Genomic DNA, 23,710 nt, shown 5'->3' with positions numbered 1-23,710 from the left:
GGCATTGAAAATGCTATTTGGCATTGAGAATACAACCTGAACTGAACTCAGAAGGAAATACTGGCATTGAAGCATTTGTACAAAACAGATCTGGCCCTGAAAAATAAAAAATAAAAAACAAACCATAGACTACTGAATTGAATTGATTTTTTTTTTTACACTGTCAGTATTTTTTCAGTGTAACTGGTTTTCAGTTTGAAGTCACAGTTACAGTTTTGCCTTGGACAGGGTTTGAGAGGAGGGGCTAAGAGAGTGTCATTTGTATGTCTGCCCACCAAAGAGAAAAGCCACTTCTCTGGACTGGAGGTCTGCTCTGGAGCATCATACAGAGCCATGACATGCATACACACCTAACATACAGCTTCCTTACATACATACAGCTTCTTTGATTTCAACTGAAGCTCCCAGATCACGACTTTGTCGAGTCTGCTTCTCTCTGTTGTTGTTTTTTCACATAGAACTCGGCTGGGTTAAAGTTAACTTGTAGCTGATGTCGTGCTTGCATGGCAGAGGTTTGTAGGGACATGCTCTTGTCTCACCCACATTGTATAATGTCAGCTATCATAATGTTAGCTAACATTAGTTTGTATGTAATAAACAACAGCAGAGAGAAACAGACTTGATATGTGGCTTTGTCAAAGAATTGCTGTGGTCAGGGCAATCGTGGCTGGGGTTTAGCAGTTCAGTTTCCTGGCATTGTTTTAAATCTACTCAAGATATGTAGAGTCATAAAGTGTTTATGAAAGTTTATATGAGGAAACTGTCAACATGTTCCTTTCTTTTTGGAGGTGTCCTTTCCTGTAATAGTACAGTAAAGTATAATAAAAACACTTCAGATTTCACATGGTCATGAGCAGAAATAGCATATGTCAGTAAAACTAATATGGAAACTGTTTTATGGTCATAGAACTTCTTGAGTCATGTCACATATTCAGCAAGACTTATTTAACAACATATTATGAAATTGCCTGCAGTGTCAATATAGCCTTGGAATAAAGCTTTCAAGTTCAGCTACCAAACTGGAAGTCTCTCTCTCTCTCTCTGCTATTGCTTATCACATGGAACGAATGCTAAGCTTCCAACTTCATGACAACAGGCCCTTTTCTGTTCCAGCATGACAAAGCAAAGTCCATAAACACATTTTTGGATGAGTTTGGTGTGGAAGAATTAGACTGTCCCACACAGAATCCTGACCTCAACCCCATCAAACACCTTTGGGATGAACTGGAACAGAGAATGTGATCCAGGCCTTTTAGTCCAACATCAGTGTCTGAGGGGAGGTTATGAGTGTCTGTTATGAGGCCAGAGCACACCTCCAATCCAGAGTGACTTTCTCATGAGACTCTCTTTGCCACTGAAGCCACCCTCTCCATGACAAAACAAGACTTGAAACTGAAAACCAATGAAACTCAGTATCAGTCATAAAGAATAAAAGAAAATATAATAATCATATGAAATATGTGGGTGGCACAGTGGTGCAGTGGTTAGCACTGTCGCCTCACAGCGAGAGGGTTCCAGGTTGGTATCCCGGTCTGGGCCCTTCTATGTGGAGTTTGCATGTTCTCCCTGTGCCTGCGTGGGTTTTCTCCGGGTTCTCCGGCTTCCTCCCACAATACCAAAAACATGCACATTAGGTTAATTGGCTACTCTAAATTGCCCCTAGGTGTGAGTGTGAGAGTGTGTGGTTGTCTGTCTTTGTGTGTTGGCCCTGTGATTGACTGGCGACCAGTCCAGGGTGAACCCCGCCTCTCACCCGTAGTCAGCTGGGATAGGCTCCAGCTCCCCCGCGACCCTGACGGATAAGCGGTATAGAAAATGGATGGATGGATATCAAATATGTTTTTTATTCCTGTGTTTGATTTTTCAGTGGAACTTTTTTTTTAATACAAATGTTTGAATGCCAGTGTTCCTGCCAATGCCAGTCTTCAGTGCCAAAATTTATTTTCAGTGTTCACATTCACTTTCACTGTCACATGTCACCACGTCTGGTGAGCATGCAGGCCATGCATGACTTGGGATGTTTTCAGGTGAATGAATTATGTTAGCAAAGTAGAAATAGTCACTAACCCAGATTGTAACAAATTTGTGTTGTGTGTACAATCTTCTACTTTTGTTGAGTGTATACAAGTCTCTTTATGTTCAACCTTTAGTTTCATTCTTATGCTCAGTTCAGTTCAATTTATTTAACTAGTGCCAGATCACAAGTTATCTCATGACACTTTTCCAATCAGAACACTCTTTAGTTTAGTCTACAGAGAGACCCAACATTGCCCCATGAGCAAGCGCTTGGGGACAGTGGCGAGGAAAAACTGCTTTTGTTCCAACCCTTAGCAATAACATTTAAACTTAAACAGAAAAGTCATTTAATCATTGAAAGTCTCTGGCAAAGCCCTTAATTCATCATACATAGATATTTCTTTACGTCATAACCTTGCTAACAATAGCCCCGCTCACACAGCCTTTTCAAGGACTGTTGTGCCTTAACTGCAGTGGAGGGAGTAACTGCATCAAACTGACATCCTGTCCTTCCTTGTCCTTCTTGCTGCTGGTGTACTTCTGCAAGGCAGTAGAACAGGACAGGGGTGTGACGTTTTGTCAACATGATAAGTGAGCAACCCACTGGTGGAAAATTTAAAAGCCTGCTATCAGCAGTCAGCTGTTAAGTTAGATGCTAACACGAAGAAGAAGAACAGCAAGTGAATCATCATCATCATCTGCCACAGTACGGGAAAGATGATTGTTATTGCCATGTTGTTCCACTGTTTAGAAAACACTTGACACATATAAAATGTGCCTCTATGCCTCTTTTGCCTATGGAATTGGCATCTAAAATCACATATGGGTTGCATTACGCTACTGTTTTGTTCAGTGTAATAGAACGAAACTGGCACAGAGGAGTGTCTTTGTTGGTGTTCACCCATATTGTGGTAGGTGTAAAAGGTTTTGGTATTGTCCAAAATGGGCTAATGAGATGATGAGAACGGTGGCATTTCTGATCACAGCCACCAGGAGGAGCCACAAAGATCTTCTGCCCAGTCTTCAGCACTTCCTTTTAGAATGTTCTGTCCGGTGTTGCTAGGTAACAACCACACTTGTGGGCTGAGAACAGATTGCTGTGTTTAGGTTTCAGGAAGTGAACATTCAGTCAGCTGAGTTTCCATTTTGATGACATCGCATTTCATATCAGTATTCATGATGTGGGGCAGAAAAGATGACAAAGACTACATCACAACAGATTAATTCAGTTATTTCATTCACCCAAATGACTCATTTTAAATCCATCCTTAGGACGACTGGAAGGTTAACACTAAATATTAAATGTTATATATTGATTACTGGATTTAAATCAAGTAGTTTGTGATAAAAGTCAGTAGTCTGCTGCTGTAACCACAGTGTAATGTTAAATATTTCATCAACACTTTAGCTTTTTATGACCACATGACATAGTGTTGTTGGCACAGCTGAAGGCTGAACTATCACATTTGGCTAATAGCACAGGTCAGGAAATCCCTCTGTGGTGTTTCAGTGCAAACAGAAATGAATGAGGTGTAGCACAACTCACCACTGTGTTCAAGCTGTGGCAAACAACGTGGCATATATGATAAATAATTCAATTAACTATTACTCGGCTGTTCATCAGTCCCAGAATAGTCATTTCCATGTGAGTTTTTGCATTTTGACCTTGTGAGGAGGGGGTGAATAATAAAGTTTTTTTGATTAGCCCTTTAAAGACACAATATTTTTTGACATCCCTGAAACCAATTTCATTGTATAAAAGGGTTGTTTCACTGTGAAGACACGTTTAATCCGCTTCAATCAAACAAATGTTCAGCTGTGTAGGAACAGATAGAAAACACTGCACATCACTAAGCATTTTGGTATCAAATAAACAAACAAAATGAAGATAGAAAAATAAACTCCATATTTAAAATCAAACTTTCGAATATCTATTGTATCTTTATCAACAATATTAATTTTATTTTGAACACTTTCCATGTTGTCAGAATAGAGATGAAGCGCAGCCTGGAGGATTAACTGGAAAACAGGCCTGAGTGTTGGTGTTGATGGTTTCTTCCTCCGAGCATCATCAGGTTATCACATGTCCACACAGGATCAGAGAATTCTCAACAACACCCAATCAGTATAAACTCACAGCTTCCAGTCAGGCAAAAACAAGACCACAACACCTCAAAAATACTCCAGTATCACAAAAACACCAGCTCAGTGTCAAAACACGCTAACATCGTGAGTCAGAGGTGTTGGTTAATCTGGAGAGTCTGATCACATGAAAGTTAACACATTTTGTCAAACCAGGGGGAATTTTTTAATTAAAATCCTGACCTAACTTACCTATAAAGACATACTCCTGATTAAAATTAAATCTCACATTAATGCTGAAATATAAGATAAGACCAGGAAGAGAAAAAAAGGAAATACCCTCCCCTGCTCCACCTGAACTCAAGTCACAAGAGGGCCACATGACATGGTTACATGACATGCCACCTGACGAAGTCAACATAAACACTTTATTGACAGCAGCTTTGCGATTCTTTGCGATGAAGGATGAGTTATCTTCATAACTGTACTTCATAGTTAATATTTCTGTGACTTAAGTCATTGTATTAATCATGTCCTAATAGATCTTTAAGTATATATCTGCAAACCTGGATGTAACAGATTATGATCACTTATCCAGTGCAGCATCTGTCTGATGGTGTAATAAGAGAATTCACAAGCACTGATACTTTTCTGGGACGCCTCACTGGATATAAATAGAGTAATGATGACTGAGAGTCTTTGTGCTTCCATTGTGTGTATGAAGCTCATCCAAAAACTCCTGTGACTAAACTCATCTGACTGTAACTGGATTCTGAGCTTTCTGACAGACAGACCCCAGGTGGTTAAGATGAGTATCGTCTCCTGCTCCACACCGATGCTCAGCACAGGTGCCCCACATGGCTGTGTTCTCAGACCTCTCCTCTAAGCCCTTATGACTTACAAATGTGTGTCCAAGCACAGATCTAATGCCATCCTGAAGTATGCAGATGACACTACAGTCCTAGGTCTCACCTTAAACAACGATAAGACAGCTAACAGGAAGGAGGTTCGTGCCCCGCAAACATGTTGTCAGGACGATAACATCTCTTTCAATGTCTGCAAAACCAAGGAGATGGTTATTGACTTCAGGAAGTGTAAGGGTCCATTTCTGACCTCCCATTTACATCTGGGGGTCAGAAGTGGAGAGGGTCACCTGTTAAGATAACAACAACCACAACAACAACAACAACAATAATAATAATAATAATAATAATGCATTTTATTTATGGGCACCCTTCTAGACACTGAATGTCATCTTATATCATTAAACATAAAAACAGACAATATTAACAACAATAAGAGACAATAAAATACAATTTAAAATGGACAATGAAGTTGTGGTCAGGCTAGTCTGAACATCCATCGAACCGGCGACCCTCCGATCACAAGCCGCTTCTCCAACCTCTAGTCCACGTATTGTTTGCATGTAGGCTACATACAGTTTCCTGCAATTATTTATATATAGATAATGTATATAATTCTTCCTTTTTTTCTATTTGACTTATTTATTTAGGTGTTTATTTATTCATTTTATGTCCACTTGGAGTTGCATGCCTTCCTTGTCAGTATTTCATTGCTCAGTCGACCCAGTGTTGCTACTGTTTATATGACAATACACTTCTTTGAATCTTGAAAAATAAAACAGGTGCTGAAGAAGTGGCACAGAGTCATGTTTCCATGGCAACAGTGCGGAAAAATGTGCTTCCCATTGTAATTAGAAATGGATAGAGCAAGAGTGTGTGTATCCGTGAGACTGTGTTTGTTTCAGTGCTGATAAGGGTTTCAAAGTTGAATGTGATGTCTGGATATATGTAGTTATTCTTGTGTGTTTGTCATACCTGTCATCTTCAGATTCCTCATCATGCTTCCCGTGGCCACGCCCCTTCGAGTGGCACAGTGTCAGCCATCTTGGTGTCACTGTTGCTGGTTTGTGTCTTGGCTACACTGGGCTACTACGTCTTCAGACACAAGACTGATGCTTTCCGCTTCCACTACTTCAGAGTGAGACTCACATACACACACTCACAAATGTATTTAGGCTTCTTTTGGAGAAATTATAGACTTACATTCATTTTCAGGAGACTTATCATAATCATAACTTCATCATAACAATCCAGTTCAATTCAGTGCAGTTTATTTATATAGGGCCAATTCACAGCAAAAGTTATCTCATGACACTTTCCAATTAGAACAGAGAGAGAGAGAGAGAGAGAGAGAAAGAGTGTGGACAAGAGCCAACCCACAGTGATAACAACAGCGTACTGGAATGACAGTATTAACAATAATAATTTTGATAGTAGTAGTAATATTAGTAATTGTAGTAGTAATAATAATAATGTAGAAATATAACAGGTGGTAATAACAGTCATCAATGTTGAGCAGGACCACAGCAGGAGGTCCAGACACCATCCATGGGAACCTGAGAGAAAGCACAAAGACTCCGGAAAGAAGTTAAGTTAGTGACATGCATCGATGGAACATGTGTGGAAGGAGAGTTAGAGTAGAAGAGAGAAGCCTAGTGAATCATGGGAGATCCCCAGCAGTCTTAGCCTATAGCAGCATAATTAGGGGCTAGGTTAGGCCATAGGTAAGTATAAGCTCTATCAAAAAGGAAAGTTTTAAGTCTACTCTTAAACGTAGAGGGTGTCTGTCTCCCGGACTGAAACCGGAAGATGATTCCATAAGAAGACAAGACAAGACAACTTTATTTGTATAGCCCATTTTTACAAGCAGTTTGTCTCAAAGGAAAACTCCCAGAAAAAACCAACAAGGAAAAAATGGGAGAAACCTCAGGGTGATCAACAGAGGAGGGATCCCTCTCCAGGATGGGCAGACGTACAGTTTCTATGGGGTGCGAAGAGGGTTGGGGTGGTGACAGTAGAAAGGAGCCTGCAGAGGGGCATGTAGCTCTGCTCTGCATCCTAGTCTGGAATCTGGATGGTTGTCATGGCTTTGGGTGATGTACAGAATTTTCTGTGTTCATAGACAAGAGAGCTGCACCATCCAAAGTAGGATGGATGCCATATCTCCTAACCAGACCAGGCTTTTCCCAGAAAGTTTTCCAGTTGTCTATAAAGGCAATATTGTTTGCTGAACACCACCTAGACATCCAGTGATGGAACGACCACATGCAGCTAAACATGTCATCCCTAGCCAGATTGGGCAGGGGGCCAGAGAAAACTATGGTGTTGTCTCAGACCATTGTCTGAGCATAATTACACACCGACTCAACATTAACTTTAGTAATCTCTGATTGTCGTAGTCGGGTATCGTTAGCGCCAACATGAATTACAATCTTACTGAATTTAGATTTACGCTTTGGCAGACGCTGCAGATTAGTTTCAATGTCGCCCGCTCTGGCCCCAGGGAGGCACCTAACTATGGTCGTTGGAGTCTATAACTAACTAACGTTTCGTAGAACCAAGTCGCCAATGACCAGTGTTTGATTCTCAGCAGGTGTGTCGCTGATTGGGGAATACCCTTTGGAGACGTGAAGGGGATAGTGGTGAACCACGGGCCGTTGTTTTGAGCTATGCTCCCTTCGCACTGTCACTTGATAACTAAAGGCTCTGGTTCCCGATCTACTTTTGCTGACTCTAATAACCACAAGTAACCCTGCATCCTGGGAGTGTAGAATTCTAGTTGGACAATAAGGTACTATGAGTTGTAGTCAGGACTGAAAACACCACAGAGCAGCTCACCAAGAAAACACCAAGTTTAAAGTTTGTATTAACCTGGTCACTGTAAATATGCAGCAGCTCAGTAATCAGATTTCTTTTTTAGCACTGAGCTTATTTTTTAAGCAGAGCTTTCTTATTTTAACTGTACTCATGATTCAAGACTTTTTCACAGGGGAGAAGAGATTTTACACAAAACTGGAAAGTTACTTGTTTGGGCTTCCAGAGTCAATTGTGTTAGTTTCAGTTTTAGTTTGATTTTGAATCGAATTATTTTTATTGCAAAGATGCAGCCCTCTGTACAATTGCCTCACCTTTCATTTACCCAACAGAAACCAGTTTGTCATTTACATAACTGTAAATGAGACTGTAACTTGCCTGCCTAAGTGCATGTAAATGCACTGATTGAGGAAACTGATAACTCTAACCAAACTTAGAAAAATCCTTGTAAATTCTGTATTTGATTACTTACTACTTAGCTTGTTTGTGCCTTCTAGTATTGGCTGTTTGGCTGATGTTGGATTCCTTTATCCATTGTCTCTATGCTGCCATTTTGGCCAGATCTCACTTGCAAATGAAGTTTCTGATGTCAGAGACTTATACGGTTAAACAAAGGTAAAACAAATAAACACAGTTAAATACTGGTCTACATATCAACAAATCACTGCTTAATGGGTACTGACTTCTTTCACATAGCAGAGCCACAATCACTTGCAAAATATTCCATTCAGTGATCTTCCATTAGCGATGTTAGTCAGAGATGAGCGTCCAGTGATGTCATGTCACCATCCAATCTTTCCTGCACCTCAGGTCAGAACCCTCCATTGTTACCAATGTATTAGCTTTACTCCACCGCACTGAACACAAGGATTCTCAAAAACATGTAGAATTAAAGACTGTTTTCCTTAAACCAGCTAGTGACTTGGCAATTTTCAGTCTTTTCAGTCATTCAGAAAACAAACATAAGCCTGAGAATTTCATATATTTATTTATATATGTACAACATCCATTGCACGTCTGCCTGTCCTGGGTGAGGGATCCCTCCTCTGTTGCTCACCCTGAGGTTTCTCCCATTATTTCTCTGTTAAAGGTTTTTCTGGGAGTTTTTCCTTAGTCGATGTGAGGGTCTAAGGGCAAAGGATGTTGCTATGATGTTAAGTAAAGTCCTTTGAGACGAACTGCTTGTAAAATGGGCTATACAAATAAAGTTCTCTTGTCTTGTCTTGTCAATATGTCGACAAAAGGTTCTGTGCTTGGGCCAGTACTATTCACCCTTTATATGCTCCCCCATTGGTGATAATATTAGGAAACATTCCACACATTTTCACTGTTACGCAGATGACACACAATTATACTGTTGTAACAATAAACCAGATGAAACAAATCAGCTAGCCAAAAACGTCAGCCATGTCTTAAAGTCAGAAAAACCTGATTGACTTGCAATTTAGAGTTTAAAATTCTTCTCCTTACATATAAAGCCCTGAACAGCCAGGCACCATCATATCTTAAAGAGTTGATGGTACCCTATTATCCCACCAGAGCTTTACGTTCCCAAGATGCAGGGTTACTTGTGGTTCCTAGAGTCTTCAAAAGTAGATCAGCAACCACAACCTTTAGTTATCAAGCTCCTATACTGTGGAACCAACTTCCGGTTTTGGTCTGGGAGGGGGACACCCTCTTTACATTTAAGAGTAGACTTAAAACTTTCCTTTTTGATAAAGCTTATGGTTAGGTCTGGCCTAGGCTGGCCCCTAGTTATGCTGCTATAGGCTTAGACTGAGGGGGGATCTCCCAAGACGCACTGAGCTCTCTCCTTCTCCCTCTCCTTCTGCACTAAATGTGTGTCCCATTCATGCATGTTACTAACTCGACTTCTTTCCCGGAGTCCTTGTCCTTTCTCGTCTCGCAGGTTCCCATGGATCGTGGTTGGACCTCCTCTTACCTTTGGTATACTTCATCATTATCATTATCTACAGTTCCAATACTGGTATTATTGTTGTTGCTACGCCAGTCAAGGCAGATGGTTGCCCACCTAGAGCCGGGATCTGTTCTGAGGTTTCTGCCTTCTAAAAGGCAGTTTTTCCCTCACCACTGACGCCAAGTGCTTGCTCATGTTGGGCTCTGTTTTACAAAATTTAATTAAAGAGTATTGTCTAGTCCTGCTCTAATTGGAAAGTGTCATGAGTTAATTTTTGTTGTGAATTGGCGCTATATAAATAAATTGAATTGAATTAAACATCAGTGATTCAGCTGCTGGTAGTTTAAGATCACCCTGCTAACAATTGACAGTTGTTCTGTTGTTTCCTCTGTGACAGAATGAAGATGAGGACAGTTCAGCAGGCGGCAGTATGAAGCCCACCCTGGTCTCCATCCCAAACCCTCTGTACAGTGGCTCCAGAGCATTCACAGAGCCATTTGGGGTGAGTCTGACTGAACATTTACATCAGCAGAGTATCTGCTGCTCGCTGTTTCTTTAACTAAATGGCTGAAGATCCTGTTTATGCAGGCATTCAGACTGAAAGCAGTGCAATGTTAAACATAAGGGACCAGAGTTGGTGGGAGTGTGTTCTTTCAGGTATTGCTGAGAAATTATACTATTATTATTATTAATAAATTATTATACTAATTATTCAGGAAGTCAATTAAGAGTGACAGTACACAGCAGTTTATAATTCTAAAAGGCAGGATTGTACAACTATGGAATGTGTGAACAGGAATAGGAATAGGAAACCAGTGAATGACCACTGATGTTGCTTTCACCAGTCAAAATAAACAAGGAAGCACAGTTCAGGAAAATACAAAAAGGAAATTTTGGTCTACTAGACTATAACTGTAGACTGTAACTGTAGGTATACACTTTTCCCAAAGTATACTGCTGAAGCCTCATGTTAGCTTCAGATAAACTTTGGAATATAGGTTTGCACTGACACAAATTAGATCATGGACCCCAATCTGATAAGAATTTTTAGATGTCTTATTACAGAAAGTGTATGAAACACATGACCAAAACAGTCATGACATTCTGCCATTGTGTTACATATTGACAGAAGATAAATTAATCTTTTTTTTGCTGCTGACCCCCTGGATATCTCTGACCTCTGAGGGTCCCCAGACCCCACTTTGGGAACATTTTTACACAAAACAATGACTTTGGATTTTAACCGCATCACATTCTTTGGATGCACATTATCAAGGTTAGGTACAGGTCATAGTCTCTCTACGAAACTACAAGGTCAGAAGTGAAGAGACATAAAATCCAGACCACTTTGTGCACTTTGAATCAGAAGACTGAAATCACACTTCTCTTTAATTCTGCACTTGATGCTGTCTTTTTTATGTTGTCTTTGTATTCTCCTCCCTTTTAAAATCCTTGAACACCGTTTTGTGGTGGGAGAGAGGGGCTGACATGCAGCAAACGGCCTGGACTTGAGACTCCTTAAGACTCCTTAGTAGTCATATCAAGTAAATTTTATTTATATAGTCCAAAACTGCAAGTCACAATGCAACATTGGGCTTGACATTCTGCACAGACTGACTGAGGAAAAACTACGCCAAAAAAAAACAAACAAAAAAATCTTAACAGAGAGACAATAGAAGAAACCATATATGACCATATATGACCACCATTGTGTGATGTCAGAGGGGGGATTCCAGAGGAAAAGAAACATGAGAGGAAAAGACCCTGCAGCCAGCTGACTTCTTTTTAACTCTGGGAACAAACAGGGGCTGTGTATTCTAAGATTGTAATGTACAAAGCGAGACAAGGGACAGGTTTAATGAGGTCAGGTAGGTACAAAGGAAGGAGCCCATTTAAATTTTGTCAGTCATCAGTAGTACCTAAAGTCTGATCTGACATAAATAGGAAGCCAGAAAAGTGAAGATAAGAATGACTGGCCTTTTTTTTTGTTTGTTTATTGTTTATATCACTTGAACAAACATTTTTCTCATAAAGAAAGAAATAACTTAATATAACAAAATATTTAATATTTACTAAATATTTACAAGAAGGCCCAAATAATTTTTGTTTTTTTTTTAAGTTTGTGATAGACAGTGTTTCACGGAGTTTATACAGCTTCTCCTCATGAAACAACTACTAATGCTGAGAGAGTATGGGAGACTAGGGACTTTGCCAATGGGCAACAAGTAGTCTATGACTTTATTTATTAATTAATTTAGTGTAACTGGTGAAATTAGTTGAAACAGTATGCTAAATGTTGGCAGGTAAGACACACTTTAGACACAGAGCTAAGTCTGTTACTGTGATGTACAGAGAAATTGACACTTTTTACAAGGAAGGAAGCAACCTAAAGTGTTGCATTAAATGATGAATTTACAAAAAGGCACAAAGGATTTAGAATTTGCTGCAGTTGTTTTGCAAAGTTTATTCGGGTTCTCCACTTTTAACTCTCAAAACTGTGCGATACTTAAAGGAGTCTGGGCGTGCTGCTGTTACTAGTTCAATGGAGAAATCAGTTGAAACAAGGTTTACAAGCATCTGCTGCTTACCTTAACAGGTAAGAGAGGCCAAAAACATCATTTTTCCTGTCGTTTGACTATTTTCTCTCTTCTCTACAGGATGCTAGTCAGGGGTTGGAGCCAACAGAACCTGAGGAATCTCCGAATATGCTGGAACTGGATCAGTAGAACAAGCTGAACCAGTAAAACTGAAGCTATGTTTTTACCTGTTACAGTTACTCATTGGTTTTATCATGGCTCAACTTTTACTCAGTTTATCACTATCCAAATAAGAAATAAAAGTTGTCTTTTTACCGAACACAGACGGTCTCTAGGAGGAGAATCAAAGCAGTATTTTTTATAGCAAAGAATCAGATGATTTTGTGCAATGTGAAAGTCTTTCTGGAAGTTCCAAGAAGCAAAAATACACACAGTGTACTTTATTATGACTCAATTCCGCACATTGTGATGCTGCTAGAATTATTCACTTAGAGTGCCACATGTGGATCAATCCACCACTGACAACAGTTCCCAACAAATTTGCACCTGTTTCAGTGAAATTTGCTTCAAATAACAACCACCTGTTCTGGTATGCAACTGAATGTTTAAAAATGTAACTATATCTTTGTGATCTTCTTTTAAGCTTTTAATCTTCAATGGAAACAAACAGGATAGAAGGACTGTCAGCATTATCATTTAACTTGCACATACAGGAAAGCAAAATAGTGCCACACTTGAGCAGCTGCATTTTCCTCAAGCCAAAATGTCCACCATCATTTAAAATCGTAACCTCTGAGAAGACATCAAACTTGATCCCTCTGCCAATCTGCTGCTGCTTTGTCATTAATCATTGATGGTGTTCTGTGTCAGCAGAAAGGCTCTGTGGGCATGCTGAGTTTGTCAGAAAACAGTTGACTGACAGTGGAGGCAGTGTGGAGCAAATCACTGCATGCTTGTCTGACACTCATGATACCTGGCATTAAGTTCCACAAAACATAGCCTTTAATCCTAAAATCAGAAACCGTGAAATAAACAAGTGCTAATTCTGCAGGTGTCCAAGGAACAGTTCAATACAGCTACATCCAGCAACTGATTATCTTTAGATAGAAGACAGGCAGCGAGGAAACATTTACAAAATCCATCCACCAGCACGTCTAATGTTCACTAATTAACATGTTATATCCTGTTTCTTAAATCCATAAAAGTGGTGGAGTGGCAGTCTGGCATACTGGGCAATTTTCTGTGGACCGACACACCTTTGCAGGTTGGTCGACAGCAATGAAAATAGTAGCTACAACTAGGGGCAGCAGCCCATTGGTTAATTTTCTGTAGTGACACTGAGCTGAAATCTGTACTAACAAAATTCTTGGTTTTGGGACAATGATTAAAAACATTTAGATAATTGGAATGTGGTCACTTCAGAGACATTGATAAATTGTACATTTAAACTGCTACTGATTTTTTCTTTTAGGTGACTAAAATGGCATTTGCTTATGCTCTGATTCACAGCTGTACATTTTTTGCTTAGCTTCCTACAACAGTATTTCTGCTGTCCAAAGTAAACTGGGGGGCCAACTGTCGACTACAGTATAGCTTTGTTTTCTCTGTCTGTGTCATGTGAAATTTTCTTTGACTCATTTATTTTCCTGACTTGTCCCTCTTGTCTCTTATATAATTCACTCAACGAGTTGAGCCCTGAAGCCCACACTGCTGTACAAAGCGCTGTTTGCTTGATTATTCAAAGTTTTTTTTGAACATTTAGTGAATATGTTGCTTGTTCAAATTGCACCAACTTCAACTGTGCATACCCTTGCCCACAGCAATACACCCATCGCTGTCTGAACATAAATGTAAAGTCTCCAATCATGCTAGTGTCTATGTGACACTAAAAGAGACTAAAAGCTAACCCGTTCACAATGAAAAAGTGTTGTGTTAAAAATCACTATTTTGCTAATGAGCATTAAAAACAAAGTACAGCTTAAGCTGAAAGGAATTAGCTTTGGTATCTAGTTTCAAACAAAAGTAGTGGATTGAATCAAATTTGACCTCATGGTGGAACTGCAATAAAAGCTACCGTTTATTTTGAGGGGGGTAGTGATAATCATATTTCACGGAAATCCTTTCAATAGTTTTTTAAACACAAAAAACACCCATGAAGTGGTGGCACTAGATGAGAAGTCAGAGGATCATCAAAGTCATGAGGTTCCATCCAGTGGAGACCACGGACATCTTAACAAAATTTCATTGCAATCCATATAGTAGTTGTTGAGATATTTCAGTTTGGACAGAAGTGAAGGACCACACAGTCTCTGCCATACCTGGAGTCACATTTCCAGCATGGTTAGTAATCAAAAGATTAACTGACTTTAAAAGTATCCATTAGTTTCATTCCTGCCATTGAAGTTCATCATCACTTTACCACAGAAGTTGGCAATATTTTCAGGGCTCAGTGTTTTTCTCAATAAAACTGAAACATTTGGAAATTACAAACTGTTTTCTGATGATAAGAGCTGAGAAAGCCAATGGTATTTCAATTTTAAAAAACAAAACAAAATATGCAGTTATTTTCAGCTTTTCCTTCATTAATTCAATTGCTGCCAGACCTGAATATTTACCCATTTTGTTTATATCAGAACCACAAAAATCTGCTTCCTGATGTGTCTGTATATCATGTTGGCCGTATCCACATCTGTCTAAACACAAGAAATATGTTTTGTTTACACAGCCAGCAGGTTTTCTTTATTCTCAGGTTTACACTCAGATTTTTTGTTCTAAAGCAACCATGTTGCTTAAGATAGATTGAGTCAGTTTATTTACTTTTTCTACCTCTCCTTGGCTTGTCTGTTTGAGTATCCAGGCAGAAAAAAAGATTGTTATTAGTACTGTTAAATCCTCAAATGTTTTCTCTCTCTGTAGACCTTCACTTTAAATAGCTTTGCACCTCTGCTGCCGACATTCAAGACAATAAACAAGTCTCAGACAGTTTATTCCTTACAGTGCAGTAGAAAGCTCTGCACACATTGTACATAAAGTGTAGTTTTAAATTCAAACCAATCAGATTAGAATATCTGTGACAAGGTAACCTTTTCAAAATGGAGATCAAGCAGCTGTGGAGGTTATCATTATGGCTGCTCGACTGCTTATTAGGCTCCCTTCCTCCAACACAAAAAGCTGAGCAATAGCTCCTGCTGCAGACCAGAGCAGCTTGGAAATGTTTCTGTCTGAGAAGGAACACAGTGGGGGAGGGGGCAGTAAAGAGCAGAGACCTCTACTACTGCTGGCTGGCTGCTGGTGAGGTAAGTTCTCAAGAAATATACTTTATAGTACCAAATATAGCCTAGACCTTCCAGAAAATACTGGTGTCTGAGGTCTGAAGCAAGCCCAGGCATGTCCAAGAATCATGAGGGCCAGGGAATTTCACACCTGTAAAACATGTCTGGGTATGCTCAGACATGTAAAAGTATGACACCAATATTTTCCAGAAAAGAAAGCTTTTCTTACTAATAAATTGCAGGAGAACAGTTATGGCAAATACAGTTCCACATACAGACTTGAGTCCTTCTGGATCACTCAATATACTGATCCAAGTTACTTGAGTCCTTTGAGTCACTTGAGTCAGTACCACCAAGAACCTACGGTTAAATCCAACTCAAAAGTCCAAAGCACAACACCAATTCACGACAACAGTTATCTCATGTTAAGCAGGTCTAGACCAAACTTTAATTAAATTTTGTAATATAGAGATCCCATCATTCCCCCTTGAGCAAACACAACACAAACACACGACAGTGGCGAGGAAAAACTACCTTTTAGAAGGTTGAAACCTCGGAGCAGACCCCGGCTCAAGATGGGCAGCCATCTGCCTTGACCGGTTGGGGGGAGAAAGAACACACAAACAGAGATGTGTAGGAACAGCAATAATACCAGAAGTGTTGGAACTGTAGATAATGATAATGATGAAGTATATAGAAGGTACTATGGTTATTATAACAATAGTAGTAACAATAATAATCGTAGCACCTGTACAGAGTAGTAATAGAATCAAAATAGATTATGACTAAACAGTAGTAATCACAGTAGGTTTCAAGCAGGACCTCAGCAGGAGGTCCGACCACGAACGTGCAAGACGAGAAAGCACAAGGACTCCAAGGAAGAAGTTGAGTTAGTAACATGCATTAATGAGACATGAATGTGTGCAGAAGAAGAGGGAGAGGAAGAAAGAGCTCAGTTGATCTTTTTCTTGTTTCTCATAAGTTTGAAGGTTGCAAGTGTGTTTTGATTGAACAGCTGTCCTCTCTAGGTTCAGGGTACTGACTGAATCACATTGTACCGTGTACTACAGACTACTGATTGACATTAAATCAGTCGGTGCCAAAGTGAAAGAACAAGACTGCATCACCCTTGCAATTGTGCCTACATTTTTCAAAACTCAAAGAATCCTGCAAGAATTCCCTCCCTCTGGATCAAGGTTCACTGCTGCAGCTAACATTAATACGAAACTGCACTTGTTCATGGAGAGCTGAACCCACCATCCTCCATTTGCAGAACCACAACAATCAGCGTATCCTTTATTGTTTTTTTACATGAGTATGAGTATCAGTATGAATGGAGGAGAAAACACCTCTGTTCTTATTGGGAATTAAAATGAGAGTCTTTACTCCTGTGGGTCCTCGCACTCCATGCAACCTCTTAAGCTACATCCACACTAGTACATTTTATTTACTCAGGCATTTTAGCTCCCCTGAAAGAGAGACACTGGAAACATTGTTGACTACATTTGAGTTTGAAAACATGACTGTTATGTTTTAGTCTGGATGGACAGAAACAGTGACTTTTTGAAATGTTGACACAGGCACCTATATTTGCATCATGATCGGATCTTATCAGCCATGGTCTAGATACAAATAGATAGATAGATAGATAGATACTTTATTGATCCCAAGGGAAATTCATTATTGTACAGTAATATCTGTAATATATAATAAGAGAAAGGGTGGTTCTGTTGCCTTGGAACCGGCCCTCATGCCTGTAGGAAGTCTTAAGATGGATGTAGATTAAATTTGTGTCCATCAGCGTGACATGGAGACATTGACAAAGATAGCTGGGAAGATGATTGGTTGTTAATTGCTTGTACAATTGCATAAAGTTGAAACTTTTTCAACTTCAAATTTTTGATTAGCTATGAAGTAGTGAGTTCAATAAGCAAGCAAACAGATAAGGCTAAGTTTAGTTGTTTGTTGAACAATAAGTTGCGCTTTCTGCTCTCACTACTCTAAAAGTACTATGACAAAAAAAAATCTGTCTTTTTTGAACTAATAACATACTGAGTTATGCTTTTTTCTATGTGTGTATATTAAGCATGCACATGCATGCTTGTGCGTCACGGTTACATGCCTAACTTAAATTGGGTACTTAAAGAACAAACAAAAAGTGTGCTCAAAATTATGCAGATCAGTCATAAGATTATGATGACCTGCCAAATATCCCTTTTGCTGCCAAAACAGGCTTGACTAGGCATGGACTCCACCAGGCTTCTGAAGAAATGCTGTGGTATCTTGCACCAAGCGGTCAGTAGCAGATCCTATAAGTTGCAAGGTGGAGCCTCCATAGTTCAGACTTGTTTTCTTCCAGCACATCCCACAGATGCTCAATTGGATTGAGATCCGGAGAATTTGGAGGCCAACTCAACACCTCAAACTTGTTGTGTTCCTCAAACCATGAACGGGTGCAACCAATGCAGGGTGCATTTCCATGAAGGGGTGTACTTGGTCAGCAACAATGTTTAGGTAGGTGGTACGTACCAAAGTAGCGTCCACATGAACTGCAGGACCCAAGGTTTTCTAGCAGAATATTGCCCAAAGCACTGCCTCCGGCACCTTGTTTTCTTCCCATAGTGCATCCTGGTACCATGTCATCCACAGGTAAGCAACCCACAGTCACCCGACCATCCACACAATGGAAAACAAAGTGTGACTGGTCAGACCAGTCCACCTTCTTCCATTGCAGCCTTCGCTGCTCATTACTGGTTTTCCTTCCTCGGCACACTGTTGGGGTCTGGACCACTGAAGACTGGAAACATCCCACGAAATTCCAAGATTTGTAATTTTGGATATGCTCTGACCCAGCCATCACAAAATGACTCTTGATCCCGAGGGAAATTCAAGCTGATCGGTGTATAACTCAACTGAAATCACAGTAACAAAATAATAAAGAATTCCCTCCCTCTGGATCAATTCCTCTCTGTTCTCACCCTCTTCATGTTAAGCTTAGCAGCAACTAATTAAAGGGCCCAGTTAAGTAGATCACCACCAAGTTAAACAGTTTATTCCACACAGAGGATAATACTGTGGTTCATAACTAAATGAGCAGAGTGTCAGAGAGTTGGTCTGTGGTCAGTCCTATCTATCAGACAGACATCACTTTGTACATGTAAATCACAATTCGTCCATGCACACTAAGGTTAGCCATGGTGTTTCACAAGGTTCTGTGCTTGGCCTGATCCTATTCACAATCTATATGCTCCCACTAGGCAATGTGATCATAAAGCACTCTATAAATTTTCACTGTTATGCTGACGACATCCAACTGTATTTATCAATGAAGCCAGATGAAAGCAATCAGCTAACACAACTGCAATCCTGTGTTGCAGATATAAAGTCCTGGATGACCCACAATTTTCTTCTGTTGAACTCAGACAAAACTGAGGTTCTACTAGTTGGTCCAAAACACCTTAGACAATCTTTAGTTAATGATATAGCCTTTCATAATGGACTAGCTCCTGCCTCTAGCACCATTGTAAAGAACCTGGGTGTTAGCTTTGATCAGGACTTGTCTTTCAACACTCACATAAAGCAAATCTCGACGACTGCATACTTCCACCTTCATAACATTGCAAAAATCAGACATGTCCTTTCCTTAGATGCTGCTGAGAAGCTCATTCATGCTTTTGTTATCTCTAGGCTGGATTACTGTAACTCTCTTTTGTCAGGATGCCCTAAAAAGTCCCTCAGGACTCTGCAGCTCATTCAGAACTCTGCAGCTCGTGTCCTGACTAAAACCAAGAGGCGTGACCACATTTCACCTGTGCTGGCCTCTCTACATTGGCTTCCAGTAAAATTTAGAGTAGAATTTAAGATCCGGAGCATGTTGCTGGATCCAGAATCTCCTACCCTGCCCTCCTGAGGCCTGTTACCACTGCTAGATCCTGAGCCCACTATGGCCCTGCCTACTGCACTGATAGTGCTGCTGGATCCAGAACCCTCTCCATGGCCCTGCCTGGATCCTGCTGCTCCTGCTCTGCACTGTTCTCTCTATCCTCCCTGTCTCTCTCTCTCTCTCTCTCCTTTTTCTCTCCATCTTCCCCTCTCCTTTTCTCTCTCCATCTCCCTGCACACAGGCACAGAGAACAAACAGGAACAAACCAAAACAGAAAGCAGGGAAACACAGGAGAACACAGTAAAACAAGGGAATCAGACTGATCATAACACTTCCATAAAATAAACCTGAATTTGTGTGTTTGTACTCCCCTGTAGCAGAGACATCATAGGCATCTAAATCAATACCAATACACCCGAGTGTTCTTGTTTACACATGGTTCCTTCTGGCTCCCAAAAGAAAAAGAAAAAAAGATGGCAAGACCAAATGCCAAACTCAAGCATTCAAAACTACAAAACACACGCAAATGTCATCCACCTCTTTTACAGAGTATATGGCAAAGCAGTGTAAATAAATGATTGGTCCATTCAAATTTCAAAATATATAAGTTTTAACATACAACAAAAACGGGTTTGGTCTCTATAGCTACTTTCTCTGTTCATAACACTTGTAAGGCTTAAAGGAACAGCTCACCCCAAAATGGACAGATAAATAGCACTACTGCTAAGAGGGAAAATGTGTATTCTGACTTTGGGGTAAACTGAACCTGGAACCCCCTTGCTGTGAAGTGACAGTGCTAACCACTGCACCACTGTGCCACCCCCTTTTAAAACATGAGAAAAAATAACTGGATTCACAAACTGAATTCATTCAATTTACAATTCCTGTTAACTACTCGATTTGTTTAGTCATTTACCTTCTCCTTTTAGCCTCTCCATTTTGCCTTTCCATGACACTTTGAGCCTTGCACTTGCAAAACAATGCAAATTAGCAATAGCACGTATAGCCTGTTCATTCAACCACCTTAGAAGGTGTCTTCCATTCTGACCTTGGAACTTCCAGCTCATACTCAGTGCAGATGTTTCCTTGTACTATGCCAGTCACTTGGTTGTGGTGTTCCATGTAGACTGTCCCTGCGTGCATCTTACGCCCGTGCTGTTAGGTGCTGTACTGTCTCAGGGGCATCCTTGCACAACCTGCACCTGTACGTAGTACCTCGTTCTTCTTAGTGCACAGTTTCATCGCGCTGAACTTGGAGTGAGACCTTCCATGCATTGTGAGGAACTTCTTTGTCTTGATGTCAGTGCCCTCTATCTCCCCCTTTGACCAATTTATTATTATACCAACTGGGTATCTGATAACTGGCAGGCCATGGAGTTAATGGTTCAGATCTTGTTCTTACCATTCATCTGACTTTTCAGGACCTGCCTCACTCTGTGTGTAGGTATTTGACTGCTGCGGACTCCCTTGCAGCCTCCTCATTTTTTCCATTAGCCTGTGGGATCCAGAGGTATTTGTAACTGTCTTGAACATCCACAATGTTGATCTAGTTAAAACTAAAAATAACTCAGCAGACTTCCAACAAAAGCTAAACAGTTCTCAAAATTTTATCAATAGATAATGTTTTAATTAGAATTTGGTTCTAACTCACAATACACTCTACACAACCCAGGATTTCCATGAGCACGTTAAGTAGTGTTTGTATAAAATTATTGTGTGGTGTGTGAATATATGATGTGTGGGTAAATGAAAAGGCGCATACTTTATTTTTGTATTGATTTATTATGATCACCAATATTGTATGGACCATTATGATTTTCGGTGACCCCCTCAATAATGGTTTGAACCATTTGGGCTCAACCAGCAGCCCTATTTAAAGAAGCCTCATTTAGCTTCTGGTTTTCTTGGAGAGAATGAGCTGTGAGCTGTTATGAGCTGCTGTGAGTCTATGATATTGCTGTTTTGTTCTTGTGTTTTGTCTGCTCTCAGACTGTGTGTTGAGCATTTGTGTTGTGGGAAAATAAAAAGTTTTTCCTGGCACCTGAAGCTTCGCTGCCTCCTGTTTTCATCCTCTTCCACCTGAATCCGAACTTGCCTAGATCCCTTTATTCAGGGAGACCACTCTGGTCCCTCACAGTGGGAAGACCAATCACAAACATGAAGCAGTCACTATAATTTTAGACAAATATGAAGAAATTTAACACATAATCTCGGTTAAAAGCAAGACATTTATAGCTGCACACACTGGAAGCAAATAAAAAAATGTAATTTCGATGACAACTTTACTTTCACATCTTTCAGGCTTTAGTGCTTCAGTTGTAGTATGGTATCAAGATACAAAATGTCAATGAAATGACACGTGCCACTAAAACATTGTCACACACAGTGAAAACTTGTATGCTGTCATCTGAGGTTGCTGGTTATGGATTAAATAATATTTGGTTATTTTAGCCCCATAACCCACAGCATACAATAACACAGTGAAATATAGCTTGCAGCCCTCACTAGTGGGCACAATACCTACACAATATACCGCTCATGATCTGTGCATCAAGCTTCACAATCAGGTCAAATCAGTTTTATTTATTTTATTTTAGCCCCAAATCACGAATCACATTGCCTCATTGGGCTTTACAATTTGTACAGTATACAACACCCCCAGTTTTGGGGATCTTCTTTGAATGGTGATGACATTTTCCAGAGAACTCTGATGTTATGTAAAGTCCTTTGAGACAAACTGCTTGTAAAAAATGGGCTATGTCGTTAATTGTCTTGTCTTGTCTTGTCTAGAACTGACTGGTCAGTAGGTGTTGCTTTTATAGAGCAGCTCAGGTGTGCAACGTAAGTTACCATGGTGATGTGTTCTCTTAAGAAGTGAACCACCATCACAACCGTCGAGTTACCTCACTAAGCATCTTCCTTCCTGCTTTGTAGCACTGGTCAGTAGTTTTTGAGATAGTGTGACTGAGTAAAATAGGGGATAATACAAATTGGACTGGGCTGACTTTAACATTATAATAATCTCAACCTGAAACCTGGGAACCAAAATATCTGGTTGATAGCTGGTTTCACACTAATATCCTGTTTTAAACCATGTCTGCTGTGCAAGATACAGCCCCACTGCTACATTCTAGGTGATCTTTTGGAAAGGTTGTGTGAAAAGGTTGGCAGGTGTTGTGGAGGACAAGACAGCAACTGTCTTTCATACAGACTTTGGTGACCCACATCATCCTTCTGTCAAGTCAAGTCAACTTTATTTGTATAGCTCATTTTTACAAGCAGTTTGTCTCAAAGGGCTTAACATAACATCAGCAACATCCTCTGCCCTTCGACCCTCACATCGACTAAGGAAAAACTCCCAGAAAAACCTTGAACAGGAAAAAATGGAAGAAACCTCAGGGTGAGCAACAGAGGAGGGATCCCTCACCCAGGACGGGCAGACGTGCAATGGATGTTGTACAGGCAGGAAAGCAATTTGCAACATGAGAAATGACATTACTAAAAAGATAAGCAAAACAAAATCTCAACTGTTTAGTTTCACTTTTTGCTACCACCTCAATATGATTTTAACATTTCACAAGTTATAAGAAAATTATAGTAATGAAAATTATAATGAACTGCTGTAACATTCATGTATTCTTTTTTTATGTGATGTTGAGAATCACTATCCTATCAGTTCGATTTCGGCCCGTAGGGAGAACCACCCCGCCCATAGTCGGTACATAGAGGAATGACAGGCAGATGTCAACAATACACATTGGGTTGGTCATAGAGCCGGCTACAGTTCAACTTGAAGATCTGGATGGAGAGATACCTGCAGAAAGATACAGAGAGAGAGAGAGAAAGGGAGGGAGAGACACAAGACTACGAGGAGCACTGGACACACAGTTAGTGACATAAAATAATGAACTGCATGTTAATCTGATGAGGGGAGAGGATAGAAGAGGAAAAGGAGGAGGGGAAACTGCTTGGTGGATCATGTTTGTGTCCCCCGGCAGCATAGGCCTATAGCAGCTTAGCTATGATAGAGATTTAAAGATTAACAGTTAGTCAGACCTATTCTACCTGTGGCTATATAGCATGAGGTGGGTGAAACTATGCCTACCAGCCCTACACACTTTATTTGGTGCTAACTATATGCTTTACTAAACAGAAAGGTTTTAAGTTTAGTCTTAAAAGTGGAGGTGGTGTCTGCCTGTGTCAGACACTAATGAGAGCAAATGTATATGCTGGGGAATGGAAACAAATTTTGTTGTGTTGCATCGCCTTCATAAAATAAAAGCACAAGCAATTCTGGTCACAATCTGGCACATTTACTTCTGTAA

At 40.1% G+C, this 23,710-nt stretch overlaps 1 protein-coding gene across 1 annotated transcript in view; it reads left to right on the top strand.

The window, feature by feature from the left end:
- stab1 (stabilin 1) overlaps nt 1-13,810 on the top strand; it is a 98,205-nt gene extending 84,395 nt beyond the window's left edge. Inside the window, exons 68-70 of the mRNA XM_046380501.1 lie at nt 5,950-6,099; nt 10,091-10,195; nt 12,351-13,810. Coding sequence (XP_046236457.1) covers nt 5,950-6,099; nt 10,091-10,195; nt 12,351-12,419 — 324 coding nt within the window. The 3' untranslated portion in view covers nt 12,420-13,810. The remainder of the gene's footprint in view (nt 1-5,949; nt 6,100-10,090; nt 10,196-12,350) is intronic.
- The last annotated feature ends 9,900 nt before the right edge of the window (nt 13,811-23,710 follow it).

This window comes from Scatophagus argus, chromosome 3 (genome assembly GCF_020382885.2).
Source record: "Scatophagus argus isolate fScaArg1 chromosome 3, fScaArg1.pri, whole genome shotgun sequence".
In the NCBI taxonomy this organism is placed as follows: Eukaryota; Metazoa; Chordata; class Actinopteri; family Scatophagidae; genus Scatophagus; species Scatophagus argus.
Note: the sequence above shows the minus strand (reverse complement) of the source record. Positions and strands in the feature narration are given on the sequence as shown.